Here is a 22,748-nt window from a genome sequence, read left to right on the forward strand (position 1 = left end):
GGATGGACCCAATTCCTCAGCCAACAAAATTTACCCGGTCATCCTCTGGTGCCTGGACAATCAAGTAGGTTTGAGTATTTCCATGCCCTTGCCGCAAAGACCCAAAAGGCTAATCAGTCATGTGGACATGATTTTTCACATATGATAATATATCTATAGCTTCTTACCATGCGCGTAGAAAGCCAGGATTAATGGCAATTGAACAAAACGCTTAATGTCATGTATGATCTTCATGATTGGGTGGTAGTTTCATATATATATTTTGCCAAATATATCGAGTCACTTGCTATTTCAACCAAAACAACTTTACTGCATCCACCATTATTGCTTTCTCATTTGATAATGGCCTTAAAAGCAAAAGTCCCAATCGAAGCAGCAAACTATATAAATAAATATGAAACTGGGGCCAAGGAATGCAAGATTCCCATAGCTCACTTTATTCCATCCCACACTTCGAGTCACCAACCAACCTCTACATATACTTGAAGATCATCATGGAACTCCACATTCGAAGGGACCGACTCCTTTTCTGGTTGCAGAAATGGTTTCTTCTTCTCCTCCTCCAAAGGTACGTAGCATAAGGAATTAGTTTGGTTGATTCATACCATATATATACCACCTTACTTTATTTTCTTCACTAGATTCCTCACTGTTTGCAAATTTTGGACTCTGACAGGAAGTGCCTTCAGAAGACAACTGGGTAGAGGAGGGCACCTCTCGCAGAGCCAAATGGTGGTACTCAACCTTTCACACTGTCACGGCCATGATTGGTGCAGGAGTACTCAGCCTGCCTTATGCCATGGCTTACCTCGGATGGTGTATATATATATTGGACTCTTCTCAATATTATCTTTAGTGCTCTTAGAAGGACACATTAAAACTAGTATACTAACATTAAATACATAAATATATATATATATATATATATATATATCACCTTCTTATATTTTCAGGGGTACAGGGACAATGGTTTTGGTGTAATCATGGTGCATGACCATGAACGCATTGTGGCAGATGATACAACTCCATGAATGTGTTCCAGGAACTTGCTTTGATCGGTACATTGACCTCGGTCGACATGCCTTTGGGCCAAAACTGGGGCCTTGGATTGTGCTTCCGCGGCAACTTATTGTCCAGGTTGGCTGTGACATAGTGTATATGGTCACGGGGGGAAAGTGCCTTAAGAAGTTTATGGAGATGGCCTGCACCAATTGCACACAGCTCAGGCAATCCTACTGGATTTTGATCTTTGGGGCCATCCATTTCTTCCTCTCTCAGCTTCCCAATTTTAATTCTGTTGCCGGCGTGTCACTAGCTGCAGCAATCATGTCCCTTTCAACTAATGATCTAAGAAGGATTGTTCAGCGTAGTGTTTTTTTTGGCAAGTTTTCAGCTTAAACTTTAGGTGCATGGTAGACTTCAAACAAATTCTGGTAAAATAATTTCAACTTATTATAATTTCCAAGCCAAAAGAGAACCCGGAAAGATACATAAAAATAAAAACAAAGGCCAAGAGAAAGGAAAGAAAGTGTCAAGATAGGTTAAGCCCTGAAATTAGCTCTGGTCCTCGGACCAACTAATTAACTCTGGATCAACTCAGATTAAAGTTGTTTTCATTCCAAATTTAACAAGAGAGGAGGGCTTAGAGCTTCGGAATCTAGAACACTCCCTCTCCACAAAATTTACTACTCTTGATCCTCAGAATTGAAAGAATGGTCAAAAATCCTTATAACCAAAAGTTATAAGGAAAAAATGGTCAAAATTCCTCATAGAATAACTTGGTGATTATTATGGTGGCATAACGTCCAGACGTGCTCCAACCCAAGCTCGAGTCTTCAGGCTAAGTGGGCCTTCTTATCAATGCCCCCGGTAACACCTCTAAGAATGCACGAATCCATAAATCATGCCTTCCTTGACCTTGGGAGTATGAACAAGGCTGAAATTCATATCTAACACTAGATGATCAGGAAACTATATTTGGGTAATAATTTTTGTGAGTAAAACAAGATTTTAGTCAACAGGGCATTAGTTTTTGACAATCCCTGTCTAGAGGTCATGAAAGGCTTAGTACGTGAGTGATGAACTTTCTTGAGAACCAACACAACGATTTATGAAGCACCCTGATGAGAAACATATGCAGGATTTTCATAAACAAAAAATCTTCACAACCTCCTAACACTCCACACTCCACATTATTTTTAATTTTTATTATTTTTTTCTTTTATTAAATATTTATTATATGAATAATGAATAAAAAATTTGAAATAATATAAAAAGAATAAACTCAAAAAAAAAATTTTTTTAAAATATTAAAAATTTAAAAAATTTAAAAAAGTGTGGAGTGTGGAGTGTGGTGGAGGTTGTGTAACAATGCTCTTTCATAAAATGACAGATTTGAGTACATCTACTGTATGAATTAGAGTTTCTGATTGGCGCAGTTATTCAACTATTGCCTGGGTGGGTTGCTTAATTGGCGAGAGGCCGGATTGACAATGTGAGCTACGCATACAAAACAACAAGCTCAGCAGATTACATGTTTCGTGTGTTTAATGCATGCGCTGGGTCAAATCACGTTTGCATTTGCCGGCCATACAGTGGCCCTTCATGAAATTCAGGCCACAATTCCATCTACTCCTGAGAAGCCTTCAAAGATACCCATGTGGAAAGGTGCAAATATTGGAGCCTATTTCATCAATGCAATATGCTATTTTCCGGTGGCCATGAATTGGATACTGGACGTTTGGGCAAGATGTTGATGACAATCTGCTTATGAATATCCAGAAATTAACCTGCGTACGTGGCTCATTGCCTCTGCTAACCTAATGGTGGTCGTCCATGTCATAGGCAGCTACCAGGTGCTAATTGCCTAATAACTCGTGCTAGATATTGTCGTCCCCAGTCACATTTGTCACGTGGTACATTCTAAGTGGTTACCTGCATCTAAGTATATAGTTGATCGAAAAAATTATTTAAAACGTGTCATATCAGCAAGTGTGATTGGAGATGATATATAAGGTTTAGGATGAATAACAGTATTACTCTTTTATATAATGAAAGTACGTACATGCATATAGTAATTAATATAAGTACAACATATAATATAAATGCAGGCATGCATGTATATATGCACCAGTAGTAGTCTATATACGCACAAGCTAGAGATCATGAGGACTGCATGCGTGCAGCAAATTACCATAATGATCAAGAGAGATTAATTTGTAGGTCTATGCCATGCCTGTATTTGCCTTGCTAGCTAGAGAGGATATATATCACGGCCTATACTTAAAAGCGGCTATAAATTTACTGTTCATAGATGAACAGTAATGAATAGTAACAAAAGTTTTTTTTTTCTGCATGGTTTTTTGCCATTTGCTACTGTTTATAAACAGTAATTATGAACAGTAGGAAAAAATATTAATTTTTGAGTTTTAAATTCCAACCCTTCATCTTTAATTTTCAGATTTAATCAAACGATAGAAGTTTAAATATTGATTTAAATTTTAAAAATTATATCATACACTTAAAATTAACTTCAATTTATAAAATACTAATTTCTCATCATTAAATAAAAGATAAAGTTTTACTGAATATTAAATAAATGATGAAATTTTGTTAAATATTTTTAAAAAAGTATAACAATATAAATAATTAGAGTTTTAACATAATTTAAATATGATAATATTCTTAATTAACTAAAAAGAACTGCTACAACTAATGAAGAAGTAGCCTAAAAATATGTCTTGAATGTGTATTTCACTTTTTTATTTTTATTTTCCTTTTGTCATGTATTTTTTTAATCATCATAAATATTTTTAAAAAAAGTAAAAAATTCACAAAATTATTAAAAAAACACTTCTTCAATCACTAGATAAAAAAAAAATTAAAAAAAAAAGGGCAAACGTCGCTCGGACGTTACCTACTGCTAGTGTATATATATATATATATATATATATATATATATATATATATATATTGCAGCGTTTACGTTATTGGACGTTGGAGTGACCTTCCCTTTCTTTGGAGACCTTCTTGGATTCAGATTCGGATTCGGATTCGGATTTGGATTTGCTCCCACTTCATATTTTGTAAGTTTCTATATTATATCTTATTTATGCATATTTTGTCATTAAATTACACTTGCAATGCATGCATGCAGTAGTAGGCCGGCTACTGCATGCTGCAAGCTGAATGAATTGATATTGAGCATTGATATTGATATTAATATTGCAGCAGCTCCCCGCCAGTATTTATAATAATATGTGGCTAGTGATCATCAAGAAATTAACCAATTAAAAAGATGGTTCATCAACTGGGTAAAATCCTTTCCTTATTATATAATTCCATTTTTGTTTATATATAACCTTGGGTGATCACTAATCATGAATATTAATAATATATATATATGATGTACCGTTTTTCGTCATTGGAATATGTAATCGAGTGGTACTTCACAAAACTCATTCATTTTCTCATGACTGGACTTCTCAATAACTAGGTACGTAGGACTGTCTTTGTAATATACATTGAAGATATATATATATATATATATATATATATATATATATATAACATCTAATATATTTATAATATAATAAGTACTGGTCCATTCTTTACGTACCAGTTCATTTCTGTATGGTAGAGATTGAACGTCTTTTTATTCTTTAATTTCCTAGAAGATGGATGATCCACAAGGCCGGCTAGGGATCATCTTCTAAACGCAATCCCTTTCATTACCATTTTTTCTTCATTTTCAAATGAAGCATGTGGAACTTACACACCCTAGAACTGCTGATCTTCTTTTTATATGAACGGCTAATCAAAATCCAGATCCTCACTCGAAACTCGAAAGGACTTTCATGATCAAACCTTATCATTATGGGTACTACATTACAGGGAAGAAAAAACATAGGTTATGTACGTAGTATGTTAAATTAATTTCTTGACTCACTTGGGGTTAATTGGAACCTGAAGAACATTAAACAAATTGGCCATAGCTATTAATTGGCCATGCAGGTAAATTGATCATTAGATCACTAAGATTGGATGGTTCGACCATTTGATGTGAAATCGAGAGATGAGCGGTCGGGATGCATTAGATGATGAAGCAGTGATTATATAAGTCATTCGAACAGATCAAGATGAATCTTAGTAATGATTAAGAGAATGTAATCAATATCATATGATCTCAGTTGTCAGTAATAAAAAATTAAATCTGATTACGATCGCCATTGATTCCTTCATTTGCATTAAGGTTTTTCCAGACTTCAAGTTATATTCTGAGGTGCGAAACAAATAAAACTCTTGACGTTTACCCAAAAACCAGGATGATTTATTATTGTATTGACTTGATCAGTTAACGTCTCTTCAGAATTTATAAACCACGACGTCTTTGTTTTCGTTCTACAACGTACCAAGTTTTCTTTTCTATAAACACAGTTTTTGAGTTGTAACTTCCAAATAACTTGTTTCAAACATCTTTGAAAGAAGTGCATTGCATAAAAACCTCGAGAAAAAATCCCACCTATAAGCACATTTCAACACCCACAATATATATAATGCATGTCAACCAATATATGAACCAATTCAACCTGATCGAGCTTCGAATTCCTAAGTATCAAAAGGCAAATTTTCAAACCCCTTCAATAAGTTGGCAGGATGAATATATAGAATGGCATGCATCGTGGTAAAGTACGGAGGCAAATGCACTATAGTGAGGCAAAAGGTGCAAGCAATACTCTATATATAGGCTCCACTTTTTAAAGCATATTATATCTCTTTGAAACAATTTAGTGATCATGTAATTGTACTTGCAACTATGATAATTCGCCAGACGGACTAAACTCTAAATATGCCAAAGTATAGTTAGTTTCTCAGCAAAGAATCTTTCAATCCCTGTATAACTAGTTGTGTGGGGGATAGGCAGCATTCTGTATTATGCATCAAATCATTCCTTTGGTGAAGCAATGATTCTTGCCTACTCTTGCATTCTTTCCAAGGCAATTTTGATGGTGTGGAAGTATCATGCAATAAGTGGATCTAGCACAGCTCAGTGGAGTATTTACTTTCAATAGCGTATGTTATGGGCTGAAATCATGTTACTTATGAGCGGTAATGATTCATGAGTGAGCAAGTGCTTGGAATGGAAAAGACTTTTTATACTCACCATTGAAATAAATTTGGAATTATCACATGGGACAAGGAAATATTTGTTCCAATCCATAATTCGGTAATAGAAACCAGCCGATAGATTAAGCTAAGGACAACTTTTCACCCGCCATAACATTCCAGACAAATTTCTTATTTAAAATCTTAAGTATATTACTAACCATGCATTATCATGGATTCATGTGTATCATGACTCAACTGTTGAAAGGAAGGATTGAATCCCAAAAACAACGAAAAGAACTCCTCCTGAGAGTGCAACCTGCATAAAAAAGAAAAAAGAATCATGACACTACAAATTCACAACCATGACTATAAAATGAAGATAAGTGGATTCAAGTTCCCAAATTACTATTTTCTCCGATATTTGAGAAGCCAAGCTCCTTCCACCAAGGACGGCTGCAGTAGTACACAATGCTTGTCCCCTGTGAGAAGGGAACACCATCACTCAGATATATAAGGCTTTAATGTCTGACTTGTTAGCGCACACACATGCATGCATGCTCCAGAGTTTGGAAAACATTTGACCGCTAGCGTGCATGCATACATACATGGGAAAAAACTAAAAGATGACAAAAACCAAAAGAAACAAAATCCAATAAACAAATAAATAAGCATACAAAATATGGAACTACATAGACAAACGGGGCTACAAGTGTTAGGGGTGGTTTGTGCACAGTTAGTGGATTTTTCAAGTCCCCCACACTTCAAGACACTAAAAAAGTGCTTAATTACACAAAAGTTCAATTTTCTTCTTCTAGCCCTCATGCGTGTAACATGAGTGCTTGACAGAATTTAAAAAAAAAAAAAAAAACTGATCTTGACAAGGCACGTTGTAAACAAGGACCATTAGGAATATGGTCCTCTCTTTGTTGGAAGAACCTGCTAAGCAAGAGACAAGAGGCATGCAAGGATATATCCCACACCCATGCTATGCAGTGTTAATGTCAAACACAGACACTTTGCATTTTGAGTGTCCATGAGATAAAGATGATTATATCAAAGCAAAGAAAACCACACATCTTCCAATAAGACTTGTTCAAAACTCAAGGTGTGTAACACTAGAACAAAGACCACAGATATGAGCGCCACACCATGTAGATATCTCAAATCACATGTTAACATCCTTTATACATCACACATGGAACAACACCAAACTATCAGCAACACTCCAATTGATACACATAGAGGTTTACAGGCATAACTTACATAATTCCACCAAGAATAACACCAAATGGGTTCTCATCTGCAGCCAAACCAATGGTAGCTAGCTGAAAAGGCAGTTAGGTTCAGTACTATAGTTGAGAAAGTAAGATCATTCAAAGGCACACACGTGTTTTCCCAAGGTAACACTTACCTGGCTCTTGTCACCCCATTCACCGAAAAAAGTAATAGAAAATGCCTGCGATATGAGCATGATGAAAGTTGTTAGGCTTTGTTAGTAATGCTGAGTTTGGATTTAATAATCCATAGAGATAAAACCTTCAATAAGATTGGCGAAAAGAATTGTGACAGAAACGGCCGTTTCTGCTTTTTCAAATCATCATCATCATCATCCTGTGACAAAAGATAAAATAGGTTATAAATTGTCAAAACACGCAGCATGATGTATCTTATAACTATAGGTTCAAGAGGTTAAATTATAAGCTTAAAAAACCCATAATGCACCAGTAAGACACCTCAAGACTTGACAAAAACGTTGAGTATAGCTAAAAGATTGTCATATGTCATACCTTACTTCTCTTTTTGGTGGCTCCTGTGTCAGCCTTCCAATCAGCATTCTAATAAAATCAAAAAAGGAAAGTCAAAGGAGGCCTTGGCCCTTGAGTTAATATTAGGCATGAATTAACAGAAGAAAACCCACCAATTTTGCTTCAACTTCAGCCAACTCTTCAGCCTCCCTGTAGGGTGACCCAGGATTAAACTCCAGTACAAATACTTTAGATGAAGATATTTGTTTGTGCAAAAGGCAGCAAACAAGTGGATGGATGAAAGAAATGAACCATTACCCTTCGCTAGTAAATCCTTCCCACAAAGACCATAGCCCAAACCCAAAGAACAACAATGTTGTTATGTGATGAGTCCATTTACGAGAGATCTGCATGATTTAAAATAAAAAATCGTTATGTTTTAATGAAGAAACTGTAACACATTGATGAGAACCTGTTTCATGGTACTTCAGAAGATAAACACACTAGGCTACATGCTGCAAAGTATGTGGTTAAACCAATCACACATCACAACTGACCTTGGATCCATGTTATAAAACTAAATGCAGAACCAACATGAACAAAGATGCTAAAATTTCACCAGTACTGATAATAGCCTATAACAACATGAATTTATGCACTAAAGACCTTATGGGATCCTCCATCTGCCATCATGTGTGGCATTCATGTAATTCAAAACAATATCAGCCCATAGAACTATAGAAGTACAAAAGAAACAGAACCCAACACCCTTTTGCCTTTCAAGCACAAATTGCAGAACCCCACAATATCTAAGCCAGCTGGTTGATAATATGCAAGTATTCTTACCTAATCACTAAAGTATAGAAATCCACTGCACAGTGCCTTCAGAATGATAAGGTTTTGATGATGCTCACCAAGGTTTAAGCCAATTTTATGAACCTTTTATTTCTTTATATGAGCAACTGAGAACTCTTGCGTATGACCCTTATTAATCATGAAAAAAGACATCTAATAGCAAGCCTTTTAATTGAAACAAGCTCAACAGAAGAAAAGTCAAATGTCATTTCATTCAGCTAACTGGCTCGAAGTTTTAAATGCATAAACTTAAAGAAACTTGGAAAAGGAATATTTTACATCTTGGCAGTTCCATATATCTTCTATTCATGCATTATTTTTCAAGTACATATACAACCTTCAAGCAAACATACGGACACAAAATAATCAATTATCAACCAAAATTCTCCATAAGACAAAACATTTCCCTTATATACCATCGCGATCAACTTTTCTACAACCATAAAAAAAATTCAATCCACACGAATAAGCATTTTTCAGAAACCAAATAGAATTCTAACCAGATTTGGAGCAGCCCAGCCAACAAGAGCAGAAAGAAGAGTCATAACCTAAGAATCAAAAAATGTTTCCAGCACCGTGAGGGCTTAAAAATTAATCATATGTCAGAACTGAAACCAAATAAAATAGGTATAATAGATGCAAGAAACACTTACAATCAAAGCTGAGAGGCAACCAGTCAAGACCAACCTCCTGGGGTGACGCATAGCCAGGATCTTATGACAACAATCATAGCAATTTAGTAAAAGAGAAGCACATGGAAACATCATTTAAGTAAAAAAGACATTAAATGAAAATCTCGATTTTCACTCAAGTACCTTATCAAAGGAAATTCAAAGAAATCCGTACATAACAACATGACACTCGGCCCAAAATTAACTATGGACAAAGAGACACTCTGGCACTAAACAGTAATTTCCTTATAGAGAAATAGGCATTTGATGAGCATAAATTTGAATATCAAAATTGATTGCCTCGAAGACAATATACATCTACATATAAACAACAAAAAAAAGATGCTTTAACATCATATATGCCCGTGAACACATCATCTGTTAATTGTTTTATTTCTGGATTTTGTGGACTCTACAGCAAAAGGCACCATCATTAGAGACCCTGCTGCAAGAACCGAGTAAGTGAAATGGGTTGCAGAATCGCAACACCTCTCCTTGGTAAAGAAATTTCCTACGACAATAAAACCACTCAGGACAGTAGTGTCCGAATTAAAATGTCAACCAATAGAAGAAAAACTGACAATTCAAGAACAAAGTGAAGACTATAATCCTCAAACGATCCGAGTATTTCTCCACAAATACAACATCTCTCTTACCAGCCGCTTAACAATATATTTCAATTAATTTTTTTTTTTAAATCCATAGCTTGGAGCTGACCAATATATAGTAGCAAGATATAAAACTAACCGGCATCACTTCCAAACTAATACAGAGAGCGAAAATAATCCCATATACCCAAAGCAAATAGATAAATAAATAATATTGAAGCACGAAAAATTAACCAACATGATAACAAAAAGGTAATGAACTTGCAATTTTATACTAACCGCGGCGGCGAAAAACGTCTTGTCGCCGATCTCGGAGAGCACGGTCATGGCAAGCGACTTGGTGAGACCCTAATTAACCCCCAAACAAAAAAACAAACAAAAGGAGAATCTCATTAGCAAACAATTACTACAAATCCAGAAACCAACATAGCTTAAAGAATATCAGTGACAAAGTCAATGAACCTGTACGACTGAGCTCATCTTTGCTCTATTACAGAGAAGCAGCTGAAGAATAAGAAGAATATGGAGAGCAGAGAATCCTAATGAACTCTCTCTCTCTCTGGCCCGCTCCTTCTCTGAGTTCGGCTGAGTCGTTGAGATTTTTCGAATGGACTTGAGAAGAAGAGGACTAGTGAGATTGTGATTGTATCATGTATCGGTGCGCGTGGGGATTTTATTTGGCGTGTGAAAACAGGGAAAAAAAAAAAAAAAAGAGATGCTTTCACGTGGTGGTGGTGGGGATTGAATCACGGTGACTTTTCTATCGAAGTTGATGCCTTCAGTGACGCGATAATAGTGGCGCGTGCAGTATCCTAGGGCACGTGATTCGTCTACTTCAATGGATCGCATTTATTTGTCTACACACTCTACACTTCAAAGATTGAAATGAAGAGGACAAAAAAAAAAAATATTAATTAATAATAAATAACATCGTGCTTATAATTTATAAATTAATTTATTGAAAAGTAAATTTAGGAGGAGAGCATCTCCAAGGGATCCGGTTCTCTCTAGATCAATCTCCAATCCCTTTAAAGATTTCTTTTTTTATTATATCCTATTAGAAATTCGCTGAATATATCATCTAGTTGTTGCGGAAATTGAAAACTGAATAAAAGAAAATTCAATTTATTTTTTAGTTAAAGCAATATTTTTTTCATTCGTTTTTTAAATAGAATATATCCAATCAAACTCATTTTTTTATAGTATATACCCATAAATAGAGAAGTACCACAGCTATAAGAAAATTTTATAAGAATAATCCGTAAATTAACATAATTTCATATGATACGTTAAATCTATTTTATAATAAAAATAATTTTATAGTCTAACGTATCACATCAAATCACGATAAATTTTCAATATATAAAATAGAAAATGCTAGTATCCGCCTGTTTTGATCGTTTATATATTTTATTTTATTTTTAAAATCTTTTTACTAAATGATTAAAGAAGTAATTTTTAATGTATTAGTGTATTTTTTATATATTTAAATATATTAAAAAAATGAAAAGAATATATAATAAATAAATAAAAGCAAATTCGTGTTAGGCGGCATGCTCAACAATCAAAACTGGGTGACAGCCTAACGACTCTTATAAAGTTTCTTTTATATCAAAAGAATATCTCTATAAAAAAGTACAAGGGGTTGCGTACATTAATATTTGTAGTTTGATAATTCAGAAAGTGAAAAGAGCCGTGGAATCCATCAAAGTTTAGCCTTTTAAACAAGTATTCAAATAAGCAAGCAAACATACAACAACATAAAGCCAATATGCCTTTTCATGTCTAGGTTGGCACGACGAGGAGGAGCTGTGTGTCCATCTCAAATGGCAACGTACGTACGTACGTAGGTAAAGTAGTTGGTGTTTATTAAAATGTGTTCGGTTTCGATGGAAAGTGGAGATCTCGATTTCCCCGATCGGTTTCTATTCATGCAAACTGAAATCTGTATGGGCTTTACTAAATAATTAAGATACATAAAAGTTGCAAAAAGAGGACAGTTTGTGAGACTCTCTAAAGATTTGACAAGAGACAAAAATGTCTTTTTCATGTTTTGCTCTTAATTATTTGGATTACACCAAGTCAAGACTACTCGATCGGCTAATATCTTATAGTAGGAAAATTTTATATACTATATTATTATATTTATTATTATTAAATAATTATTTATTACATATTTCTTAATCATCTAATGATGATGAATGTGTCACATACCATTTAGTATGATTAAAGTATGATAAAATTATAAAATTATTTTTATTATAAAATAAAACTAACGTATCATATAAAATTATGTCAATTTATAAATTTATTTTAATAAAATCTCTTTGTAACTATAAAATTTTTTCATATTTTATAAAGCATTAAGAATTTTATTTTAATTAATGATGCGGTACTCTTCTTTGATTGACATATCATCAAGTCAATAGGGTTTCACAATCGAGCGTGGTTTGATTATACGAATCATCTTATTTTATTTTATTATTTTAATTTTTATATAAAATATAATAAATAATTTAATTATTTTAAATTTTAAAATAAAAATAATATTTTAATAATATTATATTTAACTTTCATCTCATCTCAACTATATAATCAAACAAATCCTTAGTATAACCCATAATTGAAAGGAAAATAAAACGACAAAAAGCGCATTCAATAATTTATTAAGTGATGATGATGGGAAAATAATTGTGAAGAAAGATGAATATAGCAAATAAATAATACATATAGGTATATGATATACAAATGTCTTGGTTTCCCCAACGCCACGTTGATTTTGTTCTTGAAAGATCTCTTACGTGCTAAGAGCTCCCTTCTTGTCTCAAGGAAACTTACTAAGTGCATACCCCACACACATGTAAAACATGTCATGTAGGGATTAGAACACATTGATTAGTCGTACGTACGTATTATAACATAGTTTAAAAGGTTTATCAATGTTCCCTACTTTGAAAGATCCGTTTTTGGACAACATGCCAAAAGCAAGAAGATACATAAACAGCTCTTCTCCCATTCAGTTGAGTTATACAAATACAGACCAAGATATTCGCATAAATAACAATAATAAATATTATAAAATATATTTTATATATTTATTTCTCTTGATTTGGCACAAAAGCTTTGAAAAAAAAAATATTTTAACTACAAAGAAATTACACATGAAAAGTAAACTCGTGATTTCATGCGGTACGTCGAATTATAAAATTAATTTTATTATAATAGATCTAACGATCACATGAAGTTATATCAGTTTATAAATTTATTTTCAGATAACCTTTGTGTCTATAGCGCTTATTCTTAAAAGAGTAATTATATATATAATTGTGAAGTACGTAAACGTTACGTAATTATTTTGAAAAAGAGTAGAGTCTGTTATTAAGAAATTAATTTTTTATCATATAAATCTCATATATATATATATATTTTTAAAATGATTACGTAACGATTATACAACTCATCATTATAAATATATTTTCTCTTAAAAAATTTCATTCTTCCATGGAACTAGATCTGAAACGTTGTAGGCTTAGTTCGAGGTGTTGAAAAGCTCGGCCCACTCATACAATAGTGTGACTCTTATTAAAGTTAAAGCTGTTTTATGTTGGGCCATAAAAACCAAGTCCCGAACTAAACTGATTAGTGCCCGTCACAATCCCACTTCAAACATTTTTTTTTTTCTTTTTAGAAGAAAAGACTTCTTTTGTCATGATGATTACGAGCCATCAAGTTTACAAGCATGTGATGATTATGGATAGGGGACAGAGTGCACGAGAGAATGATTACAACACACACATAAACCCTCAATCTTCTCAACAAGGTCCAATCAAATATGCTTTTATGCAATCTTGACAGAAACATACATAATCTGATGCGTTCAAAGGGGCAAAAGCAATAGGCCGTCCTGATGAAGTAGTCAAAAAAGAGCATAAACAGCTGGTACAGCACTATATTGTTGCACACAAATTGAGTCGAATCAAGCTTTTTACTCCACTTGTTTTCAAGCTTCTAAAACCTCTCCAAGTAAAGCTATAGATCAGTTTTACCATATAACTCTACCTTCCTCAAACCAGAAGCGATCTTTGAAGGCCTCGTTTTGATATCAAAGTGAGATGATGTGGTTTTTGAATAGTAATTAAATAGTTTGAATTAAGATGTTTATAATATTTTAAAAAATAAAAGAGAAAAAATTGAATAAAAATATTTTTAGAATATAATTTTTTTTTTGAGATTTAAAAATTTTAAATAATTTTTTGTGTTTTGTTTGGAAGTTTGAAAAAGTTATATAGATTAGATAATGATTAGATGAAAAAGTTAAAATTTTAAAATTGAAAAGTGTTTGTATTTATGGTATTTGAATATTGAGATGAGATGAGACTATCTTGTTATCCAAACCAGACTTAAATATGCCCTAAAGCTTATGCTCCTTTGCGTTGAAGCCACACCAAGGATGGCATGTTTTTTGGTGTTGTCTTGATTGGGCTTCGAGTCTTTATTGTAGCACTCTTTCAATTTGGTCTCATTTTGACAGATTTGGAGAGTGAGATGAAATGAAAATTTTATGAATAGTAATAAGATAATTTATAAATAGTAATAAGATAGTTTGATTTGAGTATTTTTTGAATTTTGAAAAGGAAGAGAGAAAAAGTTGAATAAAAAATATTATAAAATTAAAATATTGTACGAATATAGTTTTATAATATTATTTTTGTTTGGATTAAAAAAGGTTGAAATTGCTTTTTATTTTTATTAGAAAATTTAAAAAAGTTATAATAACTAGTTTGAAAAAACTATAATGATTAGTTTGAAAATTTTGTATTTGAATTATATTTGGGAATGAAAAATGATAAACACACATTACTTTTCATAACACTTCATATAACAATATTTTAAAATGAGAGATATTTTTGTAAAATACCTTATAAATTAACATTATTTTATAAAAATGCCTTTATTTTTCAACATGTATTATAAAATAAGTTGTGAAATTGTTGTATGAGTATTATTACTTTTTGAAAATTATCAAAATATCCAAACTGTAGACTTGTCCTAATTCCGTTGACCTCTTACTATCTCGTTACACAAAAAGTATACCCAATGTCTTATATATCTTGATCGGACTAGACGTCAAAGGTGAGTTTCTCCGAGTTTTCATGTCATCCTTTTGAATTACGTATTAAATGATTGTTTATCCTAAAAAGTTTAATATGAATTTACTGGAAGCCAATAGGGAGTTAACACATCACCTAAGCATACATTCTCATTTTGGACTGCATCGCATCATAACAAATCAAAAGGCAAGGGACCTTGACGCCCACGCGTGTATTCTTTTATCCTTAGAACCATCAACCAGATCGTCCACATTCAAACGCACGCCATACGATCTCTGGTCCCAGTGGAGGAGCTCTAGCTCAAACCGATCAGGGTTTTGAATTACATTAATTATATATGCAAGTAAAAATTTCATTTTCAGATACGTTGGGCTTCTTGCTCATGAGTCAAGGGAGGGAGGGCGACTTACAGTGGAGATCTAAAAGCCTGGCGCAGAGAGAGAGAGAGAGAGAGAGAGAGGGAAGGAGGACGGAGTGAAATTTGAGAAAAAAATATTTATTTCCAATGCAGTCCGATCTATCATTGGGTTCATGTGAGTTCTACGTGGTAGCTACCATTCGTTGCCGTTGACAGGGGAATATCAGTTGAGACTTGCGGGAAGATATTCTCTTTTAAAAATATAAATTGATATAAAGAGGTAAACTTAATTATTTTAATTATATCTTTATAATAATTGGCGATAGTAGAAAATGGGATGATCATGGAATAGAGTATGGCCGTGACTTTGGCTCTAAAAGGAAAACGATAAACACAATATTTTTTATAATTATGTAACATGTTATAAAGATTAATATTTTTATAAAATAGTTTATAAAAGTAACGTGATTTTATCTAAATATCATCATTTTAAAACATATTTATAAAAAATGGTAAAAATAGTCATGGGTATCCTTAACAGCTTTCAGATAAAAAATTATTCTCATCAATCACTATTTACCACTTTACATTTTATAAAAAACATTTATATATCTTATAAAATACATTCTCACATTTAAAAAAAAATTATAAATATGAGATATAAGAATAAATAGTAATTGATATATAGTAAATCGCATCAAAATTCCTACAGCTGTAAGAGGATGGATAAGTGGATAAATGTTGTTGGGACAAGTGACAACCGCAATGCTGTCGTTTCGGTTGGATGTTAGGAAGATGACTCCTACGTTATACCAAATAAGTACAACATATAAGTGCAGGGAAAGAATCAAGAATGATCATGTCATGGATAAAATCAACATCTTTCATATATAAAATCATAACCTAATACCAGTAGTAAGTAAACTCAAGATTGCTTAGAATTTTTTTGCCCCAAGGACTGATCAAATAGGGAATACGAGGCTTAGCAGTCCATTATTTCTCTTATTTAAAACAATTTTGGCTGAATTCCAAATTTCCACTATCAAGAACGTTGTAGATAACCTGAATCCGAATATTCGCATACATATATGATGATATATCTCGCTGTCTGTGTCTCTGTCTCTAGCCGTTGAGTTTGAGTTACAGTTTCAGTTTCCCCTCCATTTTCTCAACGCTCCGAAGTTTCCTTTTTTGTTTTTAATAGCCCCAAACCCTTCTCCATTGACTTTGCCCTCAAATTCTCGCCTTCCTCTTCACGTTTTAAATCTCTCCCTCTCTGTCTATCTCTCAAAGTTAAACCCGAAGTTAATCCAAAATTCATCAACTGCTCCTTACTATGCCTCTAACAAATCCCTCCCTCACGCCATGATCGACTCTCAGAGCTCCAACTACTCCTTCGACTCCGCCTCCATCTCCGCCACCGATCAGGTTCTAGCTTTTGTGTTTTTTCAGTACCCGAAGACTACTCTAGCTTTTCGTTAACTTCTCTGCTATTTTTTCGCACTCTATAATTTGTTCTCAATCTGATTGCAACTTTTGTAAGCTTCAGTTTCAAGCTCAAATTACTTTTTCTTTTTGGGGAAAAAAAATTAGTATTTGAACTCATTTTATTTTGTGTTTGAAAAGTTGGAACTTTCTTTTTTAGTTTTAATCAAATTCATTAGGTTTGTTCGTTTTGATGAATTTAATTCTTTTTTAACAGGCAATCTACTCTAACTTATGTTTGAGATGTTGAAACTCTTTTGATCGAGTTCATTAAACATGTCATTTTTTTTCTCAAAAAAAAAAAAAAAAAAAAGAATTCAGTATTTAGTGGCAAAATCTTGTTTTTGAGGTTAAGTGAACTTACTGAAAAATTCCCAGTCTGACTGCACTCTTTTATGTTTGAATAATTATAGAATGTGGTCCGGAGTCGGAGAAGCTGCGATGGGGGCCAGATGCTTGCTTCTGCGCCATCACGCCGCTGGCGCGATATTTTCTGGTTGGCAGTGTTTATGATTCATCTGGTTGTTATGGGATTCAGTCTCGTGGTTCTTGGGCTCAATAGGTTCGAGAAAACGGATAGGCTAAACATTGATAAGTACACCAATGGGTCTATGGAACAACACAAGGGCTTGACGGAGAATTACTGGCCAATGTATGCTGTTGCCGGTGGTGTTGGAACTGCTCTTGGATGTACTTGGTTGTTTTTGTTGGGCTCGCATGCGAATGTAATGATGAAGGTTTCAGTGCACATTTTGACTACCTATCTTGCTGTGATTAGTGTTTTGTGCTTTTGGGGCGAGCTGTTCCTTTGGGGTGTTGTGTTTGCAACTGGTGCTGCTTTGCAGTTTTTGTATGTAATCTCGGTAATAGACAGGTATGGGCTCTAACTATTTTAATGTGTCAACTTTAAAAGAATGTTACAAATATAAAGAGATTACACAAAAGTAAACTCACAAAATAACATTGCTTCATGTGATCCATTAGATCTACTTTACAATAAAAGTAACTTACAATTTAACGTACAACATAAGCCACGTCATTTTGTGGGTTTATTTTTGTGTAATCTTTTTATGACTAAAGTATTTCTCGAACTTCAAATATTGTAATGGACATAATGGATTTAGTGTTTATTTTGTAGAAATATCTTTGCAAAGGCATTGACCTAGAATATGTCTATCCATGCATGATTGTATAATGCCTTTCTCAATGAAATCCTGATTTATGGAAAATCTATTATGATGTTTCAATAAACTGAGATGTTGTTCAGAAAGCATTATAAACTCTAAAAGTTGAGGAAATGCCTTTACTGGAACATGGCTAACTCTGTGCACAAGATTTGCTCAGCTTATTGTATCCTTTTTTTATTATGAAAATAGTGAGTTAGCGGGCACTGTGGAGATGAGATTTTTTTAAGCAGCATCATTCATTATTATTAGGTCTAAAATTATAGTTCCCTTTTGAGGAATTGGGATACTTCTGTAACTGATATAGAAGTTCATTTTTTGGACTTGAAGGCATATCTTATATGAGGCTCCAAGGCTAGGGTCATTGTACCTAAAACTTGAAATGGAGATGAGAGCTTACTGTTTTTTCTTTCTTTATTTTTTTTGGGGCAGGGGGGTGGGGGCGTTGGGGGTTTGGAGTGTGTGTCGAGTAGAATCGTGAATGGGGCCTCCTTGTAAAGGTTTCCTCATTTGGAATTTCAAGATGATTCTATGAGAGAAAGGTTTTATTTTATTTTTGGTTTTGGGGGGGGAGATCAACTACCCCAGCCTTTCTTCTATTTGTACTTGAAAAGACATTGTATGTGGTAGAATTGCATTATGGGTTGTCAAAACTAGTTGGGGGTTTGAAGCTTTCCTTCATTTAGTTTTTGTGTTGTGCCTTTTGAAGTTATTATTTACTTCTCTTATCATATGTAGTTTTAATTTCATTAGTTCTCAGTTACATTTGGGTTTAGGCAACCTTGATATGAATGCTCTACCAGTTATACTGAGTACAAGATTACATAGCAAGTAAGGAAGCAATAACTATAAGTGTGGTTAGATTTTACAGATGTATGTGTCTCATGTAGATTTTTTATACATCCAGGAGTATTAGAGTAGACTGTACTGTTTCTGGGCACAATGTCATTCTCAACTCTATTACTTGAAACTTTTTTGCTTTAGTTATTTGATGTTCCTCTCTCTCTCTGATGTCGTCTTTTACTCCAAAAATTTTCACCTAACATCTTGTTCATCTTTAGACTTCCTTTTACCATGCTGGTGTTGCAAAAAGCTGTAAAGATGGTATGGAGTCTTCCAGAAGTTATGAGAGTAGCATATGTATTTATGTTTGTTATGCTTTTATGGGTGGAATTATGGTCTTTTGGAGCAGCTGGTGTTGTGGCTTCAAGCATGGATGTCGGTAGATGCTGGTGGCTTCTTTTGGTGAGCTGGCAAGTTTTGCTCTTCATTCCAGCTGCTTTTACTGTAATAAGAAATGCAATAAATTCCAATTTGAAAGAGCCATAGATAGTGACACAAGTTTTCTTTTGTGCATCCAGGTGTTATCTGTAAGCTTATTTTGGACCGGTGCAGTCCTCTGTAATGCTTTACATGTTATAGTATCCGGGATGGTGTTTCTTGTTCTTATCCATGGTGGTCGTGAATCATCATCAATACCTCCGAGTTCCCTGATGAAGTCACTACGGTATGCTGTGACAACGTCTTTTGGTAGCATATGCTATGGATCACTTTTCACAGCTGCTATTCGGATGCTACGTTGGGAGGTATACTCGCCAGCATGTGTGAATGATTCACTGTCTTGCTTTCAAATTTGAGTGTTTATGTTTTTTTAGCTGCTTGAAATATATTTCAGATCAGGGGAGTCCGGTCAAAGATTGGCAACAATGAGTGTTTACTTTGCTGTGTTGACTTCCTTTTTCATCTTGTGGAGACTCTTGTTCGTTTTTTCAACAAGTATGCCTATGTTCAGGTAGACCTTTTGTTTTTTCAACAAGACCGTTAGTTATCTCTGTCATGCATTTGTGTGTAGCAGTGAAATGTGCTCGAATTTTGAGATAGCACAGGCATGCATTGAGAATTGGTGATTTAAAGCGCATTGAAGGCTTTAATGATAGACAACTAGCCAAAAAATTACATAAAAAATGTTATAACAAAAGGACATAATATCTCATGGAACCAAAGACATTGAGGCCTCGTTTGGATAGTGAAAGTGTTTTATTTAGGAGATGTTTGGATTCGAAGATGACTTGAGATGAGCTGAGATGAGTTGAGATAGATCGTGAATAGTAATGAGATGAGTTATGAATAGTAGTGAGATTTGTGAGTTAAAGTTGCTGAATAGTAATGAATAATAGTGAGATGAGCTGAGATGACTTCCAAATCCAAACATCTCCTTAATCTCATCTCATCATTACAACTTTTTCAAATTCCCACACAAAATATAATAAACAATTCAACTTTTTCAAATCTCAAAACAATAAATAATATTAAAAAATAATATTCTAACAATATTTTTTCCAACTTTCAACTTTCATTTAAAACTATTTCATCTCATCTCACTATCCAAACTGCACCTGAATTTTTTTATTAAACTTGTGGTGGACAGGGACTCCTGTTGGAATTTTTAATGTATTATGATGGGGTCATGGATAACATATCTCTTTGTTTTTCGAAATAGTTTATAACTTATTTTTTTATACAAAAATATTAGTATACTTATTTTGGTTTTCCACCCCCTTTGGGTTCTAATTGTTAATTTAGTGTCTATTAAAGTAGTTTATTTGCCTGGGGTTACTATCAATTCTAGAATATTGTTTATGTAAATCATGTTTTGCAACTACTTCTCTTCAGATTGCTGTTACTGGCAAAAGCTTTAACCGTTCAGCAAGGGATGCCTGGGAGTTATTCCAATCAACTGGGGTTGAAGCTCTTGTTGCCTATGATTGTTCAGGTGCTGTTCTTTTAATGGGTATTCTTTTAGGTGGGCTTGTTACTGGAACTTGCTCAGGAGTTTGGACCTGGATTAAATGGACAGATAGAGTGAGCATGGTGGGGTCCACTGCAATGTTGATGGGAATGGTCTTGGTACCCATTTCTCCTCGAACTAAATTTACCCTTTTTTTCCTATATGGTTGTGAAATTTCTAGTAGTTGGAAAGACTAAGGGCTCGTTTAGATGTTGAGATGATCTCATTCCAACATCCAAACATTACTCAAATACAAACATTTTTCAATTTCAAAATTTAACTTTTTCATTTAGGCTCCTTTTGGATACTAAAGCTATGTTTGGGTGTTGAGCTCATCTCAGCCTATCTCGAACTAATCATTGATAGGAACTCACTACTTTTTCGACTTCCCATAAAAAGTTAAACATATCTCAACCTACATCATACATGCAAACACATATCTCAACCTATTTCATACATTCAAGCACATCTCAATGGGACCCACATAACACTACTATTCATAGATCATCTAGAACACCTCAACACCCAAATGCAAATAAGAGTATCTCAGATTATCTGTGAACAGTAGTGAAATAATAGTGAATAGCTTTTGAATGGTAGTGAATAGTTTGTAAATAGTAATAAGTAGTCTGAGAATATTTGGGAACGGTTATGTTTCCAAATAGGCATTTAATCATTACCTAATCATTACAACTTTTCCAAACTTTCAAACAAAATACAAAAAATAATTCAACTTTTTCAAAAAAAAATTTCTCTCATTTTCTAAAACCCAATAAAGCATTTTAATTGAAACTATTTCACTACTATTTACAAACAAGTTTACTACCATTCACAGGCTTCTCATCTCAACATTCAAACGATACCTAAGTTTTATAATTTGATTTAGGGGTTGGTACTGGGCACTCTATCCCTTAATGCTATTTCCATGGGAGTTGTTGGGTACGCTGTTAGCCTGTCTACGGGGTTATCTACCTTTTTAGATTTCAGGATTTTTTTCTTTGATGTACTAAAATATTCAGAGTTTTTTTAGTCCAATCTTTGAACATGTTGATATTTTCCAGAGAGTAGGAATTCACCCTTATAATTTATTAATCAGTGGACGATTTCAGAAAATTGTTGCTGATATTTTCTGATACGTACCAATATTACAACATTATTTTTACAAGAACTAGGATTCATTGGATTGAAAGGTGCCAGACTATGGAGAAGGGTACCATGCATCCTGATATTGGATTAGTTCAGACTGTTGGTTATCATTTCATACATTCACCACCATTGTTATTTTGTCCATCTATTCTTCACAAATAGAGCTTTTTGTTACCATTAATACTTGTGGAATGTTATTGCACGCATATATGTTGCTATACGATTTCTGTATGATCGCCACACATTTCATGGAGATTTGTAATATCAGGTGGGACTGGCAATGGTGGTGGTTGAAAGTGCAGTTACATCCATATACATTTGTTATGCTGAAGATCCATTGCTGATTCAAAGATGGGATTCCGAATTTTTCGACCAGATGTCGGAGATGCTACACCAGCGTCTTCAGTATAGGAGTGCCCGAGCAAGGAAAGTTTTAACCCAAAATCGGCTTGATGGCCACATACAAGAAATCCCACCTGCTTGAAATGCCCATTTTTGTTTACAACAGGCACAATGTAATTCAACGCTCTTTGATTTATCAACTTAGATATATATGAATTATTTTGTTTTTGGTTAATAGGTGACTTTGACAAAGTTTAAGCTTTGTTCAGTTCAAATGCAGAAGCTCAATTCTCTTGCATCAATCATGAATGAATAACATTGTTTTTGTACTCGGTCAGATGAATGAG

The 22,748-nt window shown here is 33.8% G+C and overlaps 2 protein-coding genes and 1 pseudogene across 3 annotated transcripts; 2 read left to right on the forward strand and 1 right to left on the reverse strand.

The window, feature by feature from the left end:
- Positions 1 to 462: 462 nt before the first annotated feature.
- LOC109002578 lies at positions 463 to 6,071 on the forward strand (annotated as a pseudogene).
- A 60-nt stretch (positions 6,072 to 6,131) lies between these two features.
- On the reverse strand, positions 6,132 to 10,674 carry LOC109002607 (GDT1-like protein 4). The gene is made up of 12 exons (XM_018980437.2): positions 10,450 to 10,674; positions 10,267 to 10,335; positions 9,362 to 9,421; positions 9,209 to 9,256; positions 8,172 to 8,260; positions 8,027 to 8,063; positions 7,896 to 7,943; positions 7,645 to 7,719; positions 7,520 to 7,564; positions 7,372 to 7,433; positions 6,515 to 6,587; positions 6,132 to 6,424 (listed from the first exon to the last, which is right to left on the reverse strand). Exons 1-12 carry the CDS (start codon positions 10,465 to 10,467, stop codon positions 6,353 to 6,355), a joined length of 696 nt encoding a protein of 231 aa, XP_018835982.1. The 5' UTR covers positions 10,468 to 10,674; the 3' UTR covers positions 6,132 to 6,352.
- A 5,751-nt stretch (positions 10,675 to 16,425) lies between these two features.
- Positions 16,426 to 22,726, forward strand: LOC109002597 (CTL-like protein DDB_G0274487). Of its 2 annotated transcripts, XM_018980417.2 has the most exons (7): positions 16,429 to 16,884; positions 17,355 to 17,815; positions 19,187 to 19,370; positions 19,487 to 19,711; positions 19,801 to 19,917; positions 20,799 to 21,032; positions 22,328 to 22,726. In XM_018980417.2, exons 1-7 carry the CDS (start codon positions 16,822 to 16,824, stop codon positions 22,541 to 22,543), a joined length of 1,500 nt encoding a protein of 499 aa, XP_018835962.1. In that variant the 5' UTR covers positions 16,429 to 16,821; the 3' UTR covers positions 22,544 to 22,726. The 2 variants fall into 2 exon arrangements, with proteins under 2 accessions (XP_018835971.1, XP_018835962.1); XM_018980426.2 differs by lacking the exon at positions 19,801 to 19,917 and having other exon boundaries at positions 16,426 to 16,884.
- Positions 22,727 to 22,748: the final 22 nt, after the last annotated feature.

The sequence above is a fragment of the Juglans regia genome, chromosome 15 (assembly GCF_001411555.2).
Source record: "Juglans regia cultivar Chandler chromosome 15, Walnut 2.0, whole genome shotgun sequence".
In the NCBI taxonomy this organism is placed as follows: domain Eukaryota; kingdom Viridiplantae; phylum Streptophyta; class Magnoliopsida; order Fagales; family Juglandaceae; genus Juglans; species Juglans regia.